Raw genomic sequence first — 16,991 nt, 5'->3', positions numbered from 1 at the left:
TTGTTTTGTTTTAGAGTGTATACATGTAATAGATTATATTTAAAAATGTGAGACCATCATATTTGTCATGACATTTCAGATTATGGTAAAGAGATTAGAAGTACAAATGAGAATGTGTCATTAAAATCAAATCCTGCACATATTATTTCCTTCAACTGAGGAATGTCACAGGTTTGATTAATCTAATATAATGTATGAAATACTGTTTTGGAGAGGATGGAGCAGGGTTTCTGAAGCAGCTGGGATACACCCCAGTCCAACAGAGATACCCTCACCCTAGGTAGGCATTAGTAAGTCAGGTTACACACTCTGCATTTCCACGGCACAGTGTCAGTTTGTATTTGGATTAAAAACTGACACATTCCTGGTAAAGAAGAGTTAGAGACAGAATTAGAGTGAGGTTTACCCCCAAATTTATTCAGAAAATCTTTAATTTCTGCATTTAGTAGAATTTCAAATGTATAACCACACTGTCAAAGATATTTAAACTGCAATATATCTGAACATATCCATTAGCTTAAACATTATCAGAAAAGATGAAATCATGCACAAATGTTTATTGGATAAAAATATGACAGCAAAAATTATGCTTTCTATTAGTTTTTTTGGGGGGGAGGCTCTTATTACTTCTAAAAGTAGAAGTCATGATTCTCCAAATCATAAGTGATTTTTTTATACTTCTATGGTTTCATTGAATCCTGAGTTATTGTAACAGAGGTCAACCAATTTTTCTGTGAAAGTCCAAACAGTAAATATCGCAGGCTTTGTGGGCCAGAAGGTCTCTGTCACAACTATTCAACTCTGCCACTGCAGTACAAAAGCAGCCACAGATCAAATATAAAGAAATAAATGGAGCTGTGTTCTAATAAGACTTTAATTAGAAACACTGAAATTTGAATTTCAGATCATTTTCCTGTGCTATGAAATATTCTTTGGATTTTTAAAACTCATTAAAATGTACAAACCATTTTTTGGTTCACAGGCCTTTCACAAAGACAGATAAAGGCCAGATTTGGTCCATGGGCCAGAGTTTGCAAACCCTTAAATTCAAAGAGCAATTTAAAATGGTTAAGTGTTACTGGTCTTTATAGGCTTATTCAACATTTGAGACAACATCAAGGATTACAGTGCTTATGACATCCTTTATTCAATTCACATAGAAAAGCATGCAGTATTAATGTAAAACAGTACAGTATTAATGTAAAATGCTCAGTGCACATTAGATAAACAAGTCATTAGCATACAAGCCATTTTCAAGGCCTATGCAGGCATACCAAACATGTTTAGAATAGTATACCTTTTCAGAGCCTAAATTAAAAATTGTGCTTAGCTCACCTATTCTCATCCCCTTAACACTTCACGGAAAAAAAAAAATTGTCCTACATTAAAAAATATTCTATTAGTGAACTGAAACTTCTTTTTCTTAAGTAAGGAAGACAGTGCGAGCAAGGATGCTACCATGCACACAGTTTCCACAAAGAACAGTAACATGCAAACAAGAACTTCACCACTCCATAAAAACCTCCCTGGGGACATAAGTGGATCAAGAACTTTTGCACCTGTATATCTGAAACAATGATGCTACCAAGTTTAGGCTCCTCCAAAGCCAACTGTTCTGTGATTTCTTACTCAAGTAGACTCAATTTCTGATTTTCAACACACACAAAAAGACGAACAATGAAAGCTACCTGACATTAAACAAATTTTTTCATATAGAAAATGTATTCTTTCATACTAGCAACACATTTTCACAAAAACTGGACAAAACACAATGTTAAAAATGCAAACATGTACGTAAAACCTAAAAAAAAAAAAAAGTAAATGAATATTGGACTAAAGTTTGAGTGCTGTTTCTCCACCACAGCCTTGAATAAAAGTTAGGCCATCACTAAACATAAATAAAAAGAAGCAGGCAAAATAATTTCCACCCTGGGAGAAGCTTTAAAGAACTCAAGTGTCTTATAAGCAGTATGCAGACAACATCAAAAGTTTTATTTAAGAAATCCAAGTTCTGAAAACAACTGAGACTTATTAATAGGCCATTGCATGTGAATAGTTAAATCAAGATTCAAGAAAACGAAATATACCCAAACCAGACACATATAATATTCATTAAAAAGAAACCCTCTCCCTACCTTTTCTGGTCAAAAATGAAAAAGACTAAACTCTTCAAAATGAACAGAAGTATCCTGGGTATAGGCTAATCCACCATTCTGACCTGATATCTGACTAAAGATTATCAGTTCAAAATTGTCTAGAGCTTTTATGAGGGGAAATAAGTAATTTTAAAACCTTATATTCCTTTCAGGACAAAAACATAAATGACACCTTACTAATGAGTCAACTTTTAGTTGCTTTCGATGGGCTGGCATTAGAAAGGCTGGTCTGGATTTTTCTTTTTGTGGATTGATTCACATTTTTATTCCTCTTTTCAGGCACGAAAGAACTAGACCAAGGAGACTGAAGGTGGTTATGAAGCCCATGCATCTCTGAGGACATCTTAAACAAAGATGACCCAAACCTTTGATCTTCAAACAGCCGGTGGGAACTGCTTAGCAAAATACCCTGGGAGAACTCAGTCTGAAACAAACAGCTTGGGGGTTTGATTTCATTGGTTCCTGGGTTAGAACTGGGATGGAGTGAAAAATCTTCATTCATTTCTTGGTCAGATGGAGAGAGGAGGAAAAAAGAGTTGGGTTTCCATTCATTTCCATTTTCTAACTGATCAGTAGTTATAGAACCTTTGGAAAGGTTTGGCTTAGTTCTTTCGTCCAACTTATCTTGTTCCTCAAGGAATTCATTGCCTTCAGATGACTTTGATAACCCATCCAAGTCCAATGACTTAAAACCGTTATTACAAGGGCTCTTGCTGTTGTCTGACTCTGACATCATTGAATCCAACTCCGAGATTTTATCAAGGTAAGCTGCGTCCATTGATGCTTCACTGGATGTTCTTGTCCTATTCATTTCAAAAGAGCGGATGGAATTCAACCTCTTGGATAAACATGAGCCTGATTTCTCACTCAATTTTGAAGAAATTTCTCCAACAGAATTTGCTATCGTGTTCCCCTCCGAGCTGTCAAAGTCCAAGCTGGGGGCATAACTGGTGGAACAACAATCCCAAAACCCCGTCTTTGGGGAAGTAAAACATTCTGATTTCTTTTCATTTTCACTTCTATCATCTTCTGAAGAATCTTTATTACAAACATTTGGAGAATCACAAAAATCATCAAACACTAATTTTCTGAGATGGTTTGAGTGCTTTTTGGACCCTCCTGCTTTGACCACAGAGCTCTCTCTATTTTCTGGTGTGCTGAGCTGGAGGCAACTAAGGGACAAAGGTGTACAGGGAGCTGGAAGATCATAGAGTTCTTCATCTTTGAAGGGGACACAATCACCAGGCTTATTACCCCATTCTCTTTCCAAGTAAGTATCCATACTTGTATCTGTCACATCTAACATTACTTCCACCTGCTTTTGATATAGGTCTTTGTTCTTAGAACAATTTGGTTCTGTTTTGCTGATGCTTTCCTGCCTAGCGGAACTGCTAGAAGGTTTTGCCAGCTGAGAACTTGAGGTGGATGAGCCAAGCTGCTTTCTGGCACCATCACCTTGATTCTTGGATGCCATATCTTCCTCACTGTCTTTGCTCACCTTGCCATCTGTAGAAAGTGCCCTCTGGCAAATGGAATTCATAGCTTCCTTCTCGTCACTTGAATTTTTTAGCTGTGTAATTTGAGATTCCAGTTCCTCTATATACTTATCACTTCGTTCCAGGGCCTTCTTGAGGCGATTGGTTTCACGTTCATACTGTTCGACTTTGGACTGAAGGGCAGCTACTGTGAACCTTCCAAACCTGCAAGGAATGGATGGATAGTTAACCTTATAGTTCAAGCTTTTTTCTTTCCTTTTCAAAGTTTAAGAGTACAAATTGTCTCTGCCCATTCTAATATCACAAAACAGTGACACTTCAGACCACATAATGAGCAGGATAAGAGTAATATCAGATGTAGTAGCTTCAAAGGAGGGTTTTCCCATTCATGTAACAATGAGCATATGATAGTAACGGCATAGGCCTACTAGTTTTGTGACCAAGTCACACTAGTGGTAGCAGTGAGGCAGAGGCTCACTGATGATTTCCCTTCCAAGAGCTAGCTCTATCAACTCAGCTCATATATGCAGGAAGAGTTATACCCTAAAACAATGGCAAAGATTTATGATAACATTTGAACAGTGGTCCACATCTTGAAATATTTACATTCAATCATTTTCCTATCATACAGCAGTGTTTTACAATACATTTCTTATACAATGTCACCTTGTCAAACATAAAATGCCAATTTGAAATTCAGAAATCTTAGCAGTTCCAGCAGGAGTGGCTTTAAATACTTATTTGGACCATTTCAATCACAGCCACCCTTGATCTGAAGTTTTTAACTTGGCCTTTCTGAACACCAGGCTTTAATTCATTTTAGCTCTACGTATTTTTGGCATTTTACAACTGTGTGGGAAATCAATTTCATTTCTTCCAACTCTGAGATACAAAATCAGTGCTTGTGGTTCCAATAAATTACACATAGAAACATTTTTACATTTTCTGAAAAGGAACATTTTGAAGAGTAAATGAAAAAGAATACATCAAAAATTCACTCCTTTCACTTGGGGGTTATCTTGTTTTCATTATTCCCTTAAGAATGGGTACTGGGTTCTGCTCAGAATATAATTTTTGAGCACCTAGTATGGCTGGTCGTATATTTGGAACTGATGATACAATGATCAATAAGACTGTCTCAGCTCCAAGGGACATAAAATATCTACCTTAAATTCTATCTGATCACCAAGGAAAATTCCACCTTTCAGGAAACTGCTTCTTATGAGTCAGTAAACATAAGCCTTACATTCTAACTCCATGAAAAATAACTTCTCTCCACAAAAGTTCTTTTAAAAAGACTTTACTTAATCATCTTTTTGATGACTTAAATATAGGCCAATCTTGAAGAATTCACACATTACCTTTTTGGAGCAAGGTACTTGAGAAGTGACTTCTAAACATTGTTTTTATCTATGGATTTTTATTTTCCTTTCTTTCTTCCCTAATTACAAAAATAATTACAATTAAGAAAATGCACTAAATATTAAAAAATAAATAAATAGGAGAAGGAGCCAGTAGCACTATTTAAAAAAAGAAACAACAAACAAAAAGGAGAAGGAACCAACAGTTAACTGCAATTCTTAGAGTTACCCACTGTATGTTCTGTCTCCCACTCAGTACCCAACACCTCCTCCTAAATGGTAGCCCAATTCACTCTCCAGCTCCCCCTGACACGATACCTGCTTGTCTTATCACTTGGGGAAAAAAGCAGGGGAAAGGTGAATATAGATTCATAGAATTTCAGGATTAGAAAGGGCCTTGAAAGACACATTACCAAATATCGATAAACTCACTGCAATTAACTGAACTCCCAGAAAGAGCATACTCCCTTTCAACCTCTAAAACATAACACAAACCCAACAGGTATAACCAAAACAAAAGCAGCCACAGTAACAAGCCTCCTTCTTCTAAAGACAAAGTTCACTACCACGAGTATCTGGTTAAATGAATGATGGGAGCTTTTCTTTCTTCACCAAAGAAAAACGTTTTTGTTTGTAAATGTAGTATTTGACAGAGTGGTAGTTTCTGCAAGAGAATTTTAAAAAGTGGACAAAGATCTTCAAGTTCATTCAGCAAAATTATTTGTGTGTTCTTGACTCTAAGTACTCCGGCATAATCAAACAACTAACACATTTTTAAATGGAAAAACTGTACAGCATGTTTATTTAATGAAAAGAGCAAAAGTGACAGCCTTAAATTTGCTTAGCAAGATAAAATTTGTTTTTCCTTAAGTGCAATTTTTATAATAAAGCTATCCTCAGATGAAAAAAAAAGTCACAGGATTTCAAATCAAATAATGTTGCTACATAGTAAGTTAGCTGTTACCAAAGGATGTCCTTGGGAGCTCAGAAGCCTACGTAAGAAGTAATGATAAAGAAGGAATGTTTCATCCAAATATTAGCAGCTTCTTCTAGGTTTTAGCCTGGAATTGCAAACATAATGTCATTTTATGATGCTACATTTGTCCCATTTTTATTATTATGATTTTAAAAGAAGTAAGTTAAATTGTTCTGAGTTGAAGTTAAAATGATAACCTAAGTGTATTTTTTGTGTTACTTCAGAAATAAAGCTGAAGTGCCATAAGAACTAGCAACGATGGCCAGCAACGAAGCACACAGCAGAGGGACATGCAAGCAGGAGTCACTGATGGAGCTGGCTGTTTTCTAAGAGGTCACTGCCCTAATTCCCCAAAGCTCCATTCCAATACTTTGCAAGTCTATAATACTTCGAATGGTCAGACCTTTTTACCATGCTATTAAGGGGCCTGTGCCAGTGGGCAAACTAGAAGAAATATACAGTGAAAGCAAGGAACTGATCAATTAATCAATCCATGTAGTTTGTTTTCTGTCTCTCCCTTCCCTATTGGAGTATAAGCTCCAGGAAAGCAGGGAGTTGAACGTCTTACATTTACTGCTAGCTCCTTTTTGGTACACAGTAGTTTCTCATTAAATATTTCTCGAAAAAATGTTGCTTTCTTTAAGATACATCAATGTCTTACACCAAGACAGAGCTACCACCACAAGGTAAGCCAAAGGCCCTTGGGCCCCTTTAACATAGGAGTATTACGAGTCACTAAATTACTAAACTACGTGTTTCACACATTTGTTTGACTGCTTATTTTCTTTTTTCACTGACACCAGGAAGAGCAACAGAGAAGGCCACATTAACCGCAGGCTTGCTGTTCTACATTGCTCCACCCAAAACAGAACTCTCCACTTTCACCTTAGCAAGAGAAAGCAGACACATGAGACTTTGGACGTAGGTATCAGGGATTTTTTGCTTACACTAGATACCTATATACATCTGGCAAGGGACAATTTACTTGATCACATAGAAGTAACAGTTACGAAGGCATACCCAATGCTACACTCCCATGGAAGAAAACAAGGAGGATAAGAGTTTATTTAACTTTGAGTTTAAATTCTCTCTTACCCACGCTAATTCCAGATATTTCCAGAGTTCATAACATTACATGAGTCAATGTCAAGGCAAGCTAGAGGGATTTCTAACATCACTTACCATACTTCCTTCTCCTGAGCAAATTTCCATTAGAGACCAAAAGGCTTTGATTTTTAAAGCAGCAGTGATGGCCAAAGGCTTCATTATGTCAGAGAAAACATCATAAAGCAGTTTGGGGGCTGCACGTGATACTGGAAGTGTGTTCTGCTAGAACGTAGGAGAAGCTTAAAGGGTTTTTCATCTTGCAATGTTAACTGATGGATACATTCTGGCTGAGGGCTCCCCTGTCCAAAAGTGACAGAGGTACAAGAGTCTTCCTGTCCCTACTAGACATAAGAGAAATGAAAGTCCTACTGGTTGGGCCTCTGAGGTATTATAACAAGGGTAAGGGTGTCTTTAACAATGAAAAGTTCCCAAGACCACATTTTGTCATCGCCCATTATCCAGGAGGAACAGGATGTGTTTGAAGGGGGTAAGAAAGCAAATGTGGTAAAAGAATAAATGTCAGAACCAAGCGTCAGAAGGACTAACCTCTAGTGCCATGCAACCATCAACTAGTAGTGAAAACGTTCGTGGCCTCGCCTCTCTAGTTCTCAATGGTATCCCCAACAAAAGGGATTCATGCAGCCAGCGCAGTGGGTTGCTGAGACCAGCAAACTTCAGAAGCATCTTCTTGGGGAACAAGAGGGGCGCTGGGGAAGCAAGCCCATCTGCTTCCCACGTACCTTTGATTCTAAAATCTTTTCCTTCCTTAGGACCTGAAGTAAGAGTGAAGCAAAGTGAAAGCAATCTTTGGATCTGGACCAGCTTTTGTGATCCTGGCCTGTCTGGCAGGTTTTCAGTACTGAGGTCCTTGATGTAAATGGCTCCTATATGCACAAATTTCAGCTGCCACAGTTTAGCTGTATAGCACCAGTCACTTAACAACGTGGTTCAGATTCACCACATTATGTTGACTGTGAGTAGCCGCATAAAGTAAAAACTTCACTGCTAGCCTCTCAGGTCACAACGCACTATAAAAATAACAAGCATGCACCACAATCAGTGACCAGGCAGGTCACTTCTTTCAGAGCCTGAAAGTGACGAATGAGTCCCTGTGCACCTGTTACTCAGTTCACACACAAGACAGCAATACATGGAGTCGTGCTGCCACACGACATTTTATGAAAGTGGATAATCAAACGACGGACTTGGCCAACAAACACGAGGTACAACAAAGAATGGAAAAGCTGACTAACGCTACTAGTAAAATAAGAATCTAATGCAAATTTAGTTAGAAAAGAATAGCTGACCGTGGGGATGCTCAAACTGCTAGTATTCGAGAAACCCTAGGTACGCCGGAGGAACTTGGGAAAGGCAAACTTCTTGACATAAATGAGAGAAGTGGTTGTGATGAAAAGGATAAAGATGTCTAGAGGAAGTGACAGGCTGGCAAAAAAACTTCACATTAAAGCGACGTAGAGCTATTTCATGACACTGAAAGCACAAAAGGATAAAATGTTAAAGCTGATGCAAACTAAGGAGTACCAACCACAATTCATCAAAGCGTTAGAGTCTGCTACCTGCGTATCGTAAGCTAGATGATAAGAAGGCAGGCACTGCTGTTCAGACTATTCTCCGTAAGTTTTCTATAAAGAAAGAAAACATTTCACTTCTCAATGTTTCTAATGTCTTAAATTGTACTACATAAATATTAAAGCACTAAATAAATACCAGCTTTACTATTTTTTTGTCTTCATATACATTTATAAATGACAGTAAGAGTCACTGACAGAGTTTTGACAAAAAATTATTCAAGTTTATCGAACAATTTGATTTTTCTCATTGATGATTAAGATTGCTTTGCATGGCTTTAGGATGAATGGTCATTTTTATGGTTCTATATAATCATGCAAAGTGAGGATTACCTACACTAAAGTAACACTTGGTATGTGGGTAAACCAAGTAAACTTAAGTGAGTCTCAACAATTTTTTTTTAAAAGAACTGTTAAACTTGCCTAAGAAAAAATGACCCATTCACAGAGTAAATTTTATTAGAGTTGCCTGGCTATAAAACTGTAGTTGAGTATCTTCTCATTCCCTGATTTTCAGAGATACTAGGACAATATCTTCATTTTAAACACGAGGGAGAGGTAGAGAGTTTCAGAGGAAAAAAACCTTCCACTGTTCCTTTCCCTTTCCTAAGTGTTTTCTCCTAAAGCATAATCTGTGAGTTAGAGGCTCCTTAAGTCTGCAAACTCCTCTTTTTGATTACACAAAACTTAAGTGAGGAGTCTGTAATATGAGCTCTTCGGGACCTGAGTTTTGACAGGAGTAGGAAGGAAAAAGAGAGATCCCAGTGCTGAGCTCTGCTGTGTGCATGTGTGCACAGGATGGGTACGGGCATGATTTAGGAAGAGAGGACAGGGAGGACCAGGACTGTCGGGAGCTCAAACCTGTGTCTGGTGGTAAAGGCCCTTCTCTCACCCGCTTCCAGTAAGTCGCTGTGTGTTACCCACGTCTATCTCATCCCTGGGTGTGTGTCGGGAGGACGGGGGAGAGTGCTCTGCCATAAAACTATGAGGGAAGCTTTGGGAAATGGCCTGTACACTTACATCCACTGCTGAGCCCCACGACTTGGCAGTGTTTCCTCAAGAGAGTGTTCTCTGTTTAAAATGTAACACTTGGTAATGAAAATGCTACATTCCTAGAGAATTTGTTAAAAAAAAAAAAAAGTATTGCCTATGGCCAATCCTGGTCACACTAGTTGAGTCATTAAAGTATATTAAATAACATGAGGTATACTTAGAACAGGAAAAAACCTTCCCCCATGAAGACTCAAGACATGTTTCTATTCCTTGGCCCAACATCCAAATAAAAAGGAAAGTGAACTTCAGGGATGGAAATTACCAAAAGTAAGTGTAACAGATAAGTCTTCAACAGCAGTGTAAGTGACTACTATTGACAATGACAGCAGCAGCCGCCGCCGCCATTTCTAAAAGTTTACTTGTGTCAAGTGCATTGCTATGTGCTTGGTCACTTACTTAATCATTACATCCAATTTATGAAGATCTGTTGTTCTTATTTTAAAGATGAGAAACAAGAAGCTTAAAAAGGTTGTCTCTTGTTCTAGGTTATAAAGAAAAGCATCAGGAAGAAGATTTAAATTCAAGTCTGTCTGAGTCCATGTACTATATATGAAGCCATATGAGATGCCTGAACGTGAGATCCCTTCTTAAGTAATGTCAGCACCATTTATACTATGACATAGTCCAAAATGTAAGCCTGTCCACTGCATACCAAATCTGTATACACAGTCAAGGGACTAGCACAGTTGTAATACTTATTAATATATATATTTGCTAACAGAGCATGGATAGGAAAAAAGAAAACAAGATGTAGGAAGACATACAGATATGTATGTACAAAGTCAATTAATGTTTCTCAAACACCCATTATTTCTAGACATAAGGTCCAGAGTATTTTCAAATTTCCAAAAATCATTTATCAAAGTGATCTTGCAAGAAACTATAGCACAGACAGATCACCCTGGCAAATGCCAGCAGAGGGTGACTAGTGTAACCAGAGATAAGAATACGAAATCTGGAGCATAAACTGTAAGCTCCATCTTTAATTGTGCTAGGTGCAAACGGCAGACATGATCATCCCATCTACCTCGTGCACAATCAGCAGGTATTTTCAACTACAAGGAAACAAAGCTACTTATGTGAAATGAGCAAAATTTTAAATGCAAAATTTTAGGACCTAAACATCAATAGGCACTTACTTATCTCAAGGTCTAATAGTAAGGAATAAAAAACACAAGCTATGTTATGTTGCATCTTAATTTTACTATAAAACAGAATGATCCAATATTTGCAAGAACAAAAAAAGGCCACAGTTTTCCTCTAAAGACAAAAATCACATGGACAGTGGAACTAGACAAAATAATTAAGGCCCTTGCAGACATTCCTCCTCCTTCCACCTCCCAAAAGCACTGTTTAAAAAATTAAGGTAGAGTCTGATTTGCAAGCTTTCAAATAGAGAGCAGAGTTTAACAATAATAGCTCATATCATTAACACAATTTTAAAGAAAATTTTGTGTGTATGTTAATTTTATTTAAACTAACGATGCATTTGTAGTTCAAAATTGTGGTGAAAAGTCTTACTGAGATACCTAGAAATTTTTAATAGAAACAACAAGTGTTGGGCAGCATATGTAGATTGAAGAGGAACAGATTCTTATCTGTGGTAAGTCTCTAAAAAGGGCCAGCCCACATCTATATTCACTGCCTATGAAGACGAACTACTCTTTACTGTGGAATAAATTCCATTCTATTTGATAAATATATTTTATTTCAATTTCTATGTAGAAACACCCTAATTTTCTAGTCTAAAACATCAGTCTTGAAGTTGACATGAGGATCAATGGCAATCCGAATCTTTCACGGAAGGAGAGAGGAGAAAACCTTGAGACATGCTATTTCATATCTTTGTATAGTTCTAAGAGGAATAAAGGATTTACACCTTTTCCCAAAATACATTAACTTTAACAACAACATCTCAATAGTACAAAAGAGTTCAACTATTGCTGGGTAGAAAAAAGCGTACTTAAAACTCTCTGAACTAATAGTATCTATACATTTTTCACTATAGTTAAATCTTGCTCTCTCTCTCTTCTCTCTCGGCATAAGGAACAATATGTAACAAAATAAAACAGAAGACTGATTCAGCCACTCTGTAATTATTACTCAGATGACAGTTACTGAGAACTAATGTATGCTGAGGGCTATGAGGAAGGAAAACTAAAGGAGTAGAAGACATTACCCTTGCTCTCAAGCAGTTCATAATCTTTCTGACAACCTTACCGCTTAGTCATCAGCATGAACTGCAGGCTCCTAAAATATCTTATCAATACAACAAAGACAAGCTGACAGAAAACTGCAGTGACTGTCCACCCCCAATTAGCTGAATATCCAGAGAAGGGCCCCTCCGGCGGCTGAGGGGCCCGAGCACACGGGCTGTCACAGTCTGGCCCCAGGGTAACATCAGGCTCCCCTGACAGTCTACAAGTTCCCCTTCTGGGAAAACCAAAGGGCACAGCAGAATCAGTCAACAGATCAGGCTAGGGTCAAATACCAGGAATCATGGTGTTCGTCAGAGCAGAATCGTGAGAAACAAAAAAGGCCAGAAAAGGTCAAGAAGAGAGAACAGCCAAGGAAGGCCAGCAAGACCAGAGGTGTTGCCGAGGAAGCTGGAAGCCTGGCGTGGTCGGAGCAGAACTGGCACATCTTGAGAGGCAGTTTAGGAAGAGCAGACGTGTGAATCAGGATGAGCCACAGCTCAGGGTCAGCACGGAAACAGACAAGGGCCGGAAAACCTGGTTCAAGCAAGGAGCCTCCGACCAGAAACCTTGTCCTAGAGCCAGGCAAGCCCTGACACTGCCTCCTCCTTCCTTTTTCTAACTCTCAATTTCTAGGGCAATTTAGGAAGACTTCAGGAAATCCCTCTGCTCTCCTCATTTGGAGAATGCCAGGAATCTCTGACTTCCTGTCGTCTTAAGCCCTAAATATTTTAAGCTTCAAGAAAGCTCAAGATCTTAACTCCCTGGTCAGTTCCCTCCAAGCAGTAGTATGGAGTATTAGGGTGTAAGGACCCCTTCCTTCTGCCAGGCCCAGAGGGAAAATACACATACACTTTACATAGATCCACACTGTGCATTTTTAAAAATATGTCTTAGTTTCAAGGAGCTGGTAGATTAACAGAGCATGACAGTCATGGAACTGGTCAGTATCCAATGTAATCCTTAAAACAATTTGATGTAAGGACAGTGGGAAATCTTGGAGAGCCTCATAGATAAACTGACAACTGTGCTCAATTTCAAAGGACGGGTAGGAATTTACCAGGCAGAATAAAAACAGAGAGACTAATGGGGAGGACCAGGGAAAGCAAAAGGAAGGACATGAGCAAAGGTACATGTGATAACAGAACCTGGGCAAATCTGGGCCAAGGGAGATATTCAGCAGGACTAAAGCAGAGTGCAAGAAGGGGAAGGCTGGAGAGCAGTTAAGAAGGCTAAGCTGATGTCATATTAGTAAAGAGGCTCGCATACTATACTAAGAAATCTGGGCTTTAATTTGTGAGCAATGAAGAATCACCAAAGGTTATCAATCAGGAGAGAGAGCATCAAATTTATATTCTAGAATTGAGGCAACAAGAAAAGCAGATGATCGAGGGTTGGGAGAAGAAAAGAAGAGCAAGCAGTTGGAAGGTTGTTGACACTGGCTATGCACAAAATCATCTAAGTGGATCTGAACTAGTGGGAACAAGAAGATGGATTACAGGGGCATTTCACAGGTAGGACAGAATCTACTGAACAATTAGGTGTGGGATGAGGAGAAGGGGTGGAGAAACATAGGAAGACTGAGGTCTTTATCTTAGACAACCAGATGAGCAGTAAAGCCATTAAGGAGGATAGGAACAAGGCAAGAGGATAAATAATCTTTTGTGTGGGATGGATAATGGATATAATTATTCAGACACACCTCTACCAGTTCTTTGTGCTACGTGTTATGCCAAGAACAAAAAATTATTTCCTTTAATCCTCAAAATAATACATTTCCACATTTTACATAAAGAAAGTGATGGCTTCAAAAGGTTGAGCAATTTATCGAATGTTATTTATCTATTCATTTAGTAATTCAACAAGTCTTTCAGCTCCTGGAGATAGCTAGCAAGGTCCTTACCCTCATGGAGCTTCGAGTTTAGAATGAAAGGGACAGAACAACAGGTCACACAATTAAACGAACAAGGTAATTTCAGACAGGGATAAGGGCTAAGAAGACAATACTACTATAATATCGGTTGTGCATTAACTGTGGGCTCTGTTATAAGTACATTTCAAGTTTTAATTCATTTAAACCTCCCTACAACCTATGGACCCATTTCACAGAAGATAAAAACTGAGATACAAGAAGGTTAAATATCATCCCCCAAATCACAGAGTTAGTGAGCAGACAGAGCCAGAGTTCAGTGCTAGTGACTCTGGCTCCAGAGCCTGAGATCAGAACCACCTGCTACACTGCTTCACTGTGCCATTAATTTACTACCACGGTTAAGTAAGGAAGGAGAAGGTGCAAAAGCAGATGGCTGCTTGCTTGCTTGCTTCCTTTCCTCATTCTTTATTTCTCTCTTTCTCTCCTTGTCTCTTTCTTCCTTTCTCTCCCTCTCTTTCTTTAATGTTTAATAGTGGCTTTATTAGGTGAATGCTTGAAAGCATTCAACATTAAATTCAACTTAATTCACATTAATGTTTGCAAATACATTATTAGCAATTCTTAAAATATTTCATATCAACTAGCTTGAAGTACAGAAGGCTTGTTCTCAAATACTGCTTCTGGGGTGACATGAAGACTGAAAGAAGTCTATGACTTGAGTCCAGGTCTCTAACGCAATCACTATATTGTGACTGGTGAACTAATACAGGGAAACTTCAAGGTTGAGAGGTGCAGGCCCCTTCGTCATCCTGCCACAGATGCATCATAGTGTGAACCACACAGCAAGGGCAGTAATAACCACCCAAATCTCCTGCATTTGCAATGGATACACAACCAACACGAGTGCAAACACCTATCATGATAAGCCATTCAGGTTTCTTTACTTGCTCTAAATCATACTGTGGGTCCCTCAATCGGGACACTTCAGCTGCAGCTTTCTGCTCCATGTCCTTGGTTCTATGACGCACAAACAAGAGTCTGCCTCTCCATTTGAAAGTCATGTTCTTGTCTTCTGGAATGTCGGGTAACTCAATTTCAATTTTCAGCATGGCCAACACATCAGCAGAAGCACGTGGAAACAAAGTGGGAGATGACATTCTGGGCAGCATATGGAATACCACAGTAGTTGTTGCAGTTATCAAACAGGAGGAACCTTTTCTAGCCTCACTGATCTCTTTTGCAGACTCAGTCCTATCTAACACTTCAGTGCAGTGATAGAGAACTCTATATGGGAACAATGAACAGAAGCAGGGACACTGAGGCTCTCGGAAGAGCCCAAAAGCTGACCCATAGCCTGGCTACTCAGTGACTCCCAGCACAGGAAGGACCACTTTACATCTAGCATGGGCACCTCAGCCTGTAGCAGGGGCTGAGGCACTCCTGCCACCCCGAGGGACGTGGCCAAGAGGACGGGCACGAACCTCTCCAAACAGGCAGTGACTGACAACATGGCAACAGCTGGTCCAAAATCCAAGCTGGTCACAGGGACAAACTCAGAGGGCTGCTTTAGACTGAACGATCAGGAAAAGCTTCTCTGAATCCCATGACAGAAGGAGACAGCTACACAAAGATGTGGTAGCAGAACATTCTACGCAGAGGGGGAAACCCAGAATGTATAGAAACAGAAGGCCAGGATGGCTAGAGCAGAATGAGCTGGGGGAATGAGACTGAAGTAGAACAGGAAAGCAGAGACAAGTTGGTGAAGAATTTGGATTTTATTTTAGGAAAACACTGGACAGTTTTAGGTAGAAGATTTAATAGTTTGATTTATACCTCATAAAAACAATTTTGTGTATGGTAAAAATGAACTGGGTAAAGGGAGGCGGGAAATTTGAATCTAGGTTGTTTGTCTCCAGAACTAATAACCATTTATTTAACCACTACGCTTTGTGGTGAATTTAAGGTATAGGATCTTGAGTGAAAGTGTAGAACAGACAGATGGAAACATGAATCTACATTTTAGGAGAAAAGGGGAGGCCAAAGATTTAGATTTTATTCTGCAATCTCTGATACGTGTGTGGATGACTATTAAAGCCACGTGAGTCGATGAGATGGCTCCAGAAACACAAATACAGCAAGAAGGGAAGAAAGCACAAGTCACGATCTAGGAAGCCTATTCTTTCCTCCTCAAAGCACTTCTTTCCACGCAGTAATAACGAGAAATACTGCTCACTGTCTAGAGAGTATCTGGAGCCTCCATCTTCCCCCAGAAGGAGCTAACACATAGGTGAAGACTGGTCCAGAATGATAAGCCTTGGGGCTGCTGGGCAGTAAAAATGATGCCTGCAGGGAGACACTATCAAATCCACAGATCTCACTAAAGACTCAGTGACATTCCCGAATACGTATTTATAGAAAAAAAAAAAGCCATTAATCCAACTATAACCAAGTCTGACAGAAATGACCTACGGAAGTTCGTATATGGAACTTTATACCCAATGCTATTAAAGTGGGTTAGTAGCTGAGGGCAAGAAGTGCTGCTCTGCTGAAGCCTCATAATAGGTGGCAACATGGCGCACTCTGCCTGGCACGCCTGGAGCAAAAAGGGACAACTGAGCAGAGAGATCTCGGAGAGAGGGCATGGGACTTTCAATTGCTTTACATGTCAATTCTTCATACCTCTTCAAGATAAAAAAAGTCACTAAGGAACTCCTAACTCTATTGAGGACAAATATATCCACATTTCCTGGCACAGCTTCGGAATAATAATTGAAGCCAAAGGAATTCAGGAATATGGGAAATGCAGCACTGAAGTCCTCCCTTCAGCTTCTTATTCTTGATTCTTACCACGTGGACGTGTGACACGCCTGGCATCCCCTACTAAGTAGGAGACTGAGAACGGGCCTTTCTGCCTGGAGCAGAATGCAGTGGAGTACTGGATGTAGTGGAGCTGTGGTAAGCAGCTATTAAGTGGGATGATGATGGTCACAACAGAGAGATGTGCAAATTACACAGAGGACTTCTGCTCTGATGAGTCTGAAAAGGTAGCCATCAGGTTTCTTGAGCATGAATTGTGGCTGCTCTGGAGACAAGTAATTAGAGCTGAAGGGACCTCTTAGTACTCATAACAGCTCAAGCTGTTTCCTCTCGCTCAGAATGCCTTCCTCCTCTTCACTAAAATCTCC

General features: G+C 39.3%; 1 protein-coding gene and 1 pseudogene across 2 annotated transcripts in view; both read right to left on the bottom strand.

Moving 5' to 3' along the window:
- Positions 1-396: 396 nt before the first annotated feature.
- The window catches only part of OBI1 (ORC ubiquitin ligase 1), a 40,621-nt gene continuing 24,026 nt past the window's right edge, over positions 397-16,991 (bottom strand). For both annotated transcript variants that reach the window (XM_032496834.1, XM_032496835.1), the window contains one exon: positions 397-3,856. In XM_032496834.1, coding sequence (XP_032352725.1) covers positions 2,341-3,856 — 1,516 coding nt within the window. In that variant the 3' untranslated portion in view covers positions 397-2,340. The remainder of the gene's footprint in view (positions 3,857-16,991) is intronic.
- On the bottom strand, positions 14,474-15,316 carry LOC102515234 (annotated as a pseudogene).

Source organism: Camelus ferus, chromosome 14 (assembly GCF_009834535.1).
Source record: "Camelus ferus isolate YT-003-E chromosome 14, BCGSAC_Cfer_1.0, whole genome shotgun sequence".
Classification (NCBI taxonomy): Eukaryota; Metazoa; Chordata; class Mammalia; order Artiodactyla; family Camelidae; genus Camelus; species Camelus ferus.
This window is presented reverse-complemented; position numbering and strand designations above follow the sequence as displayed.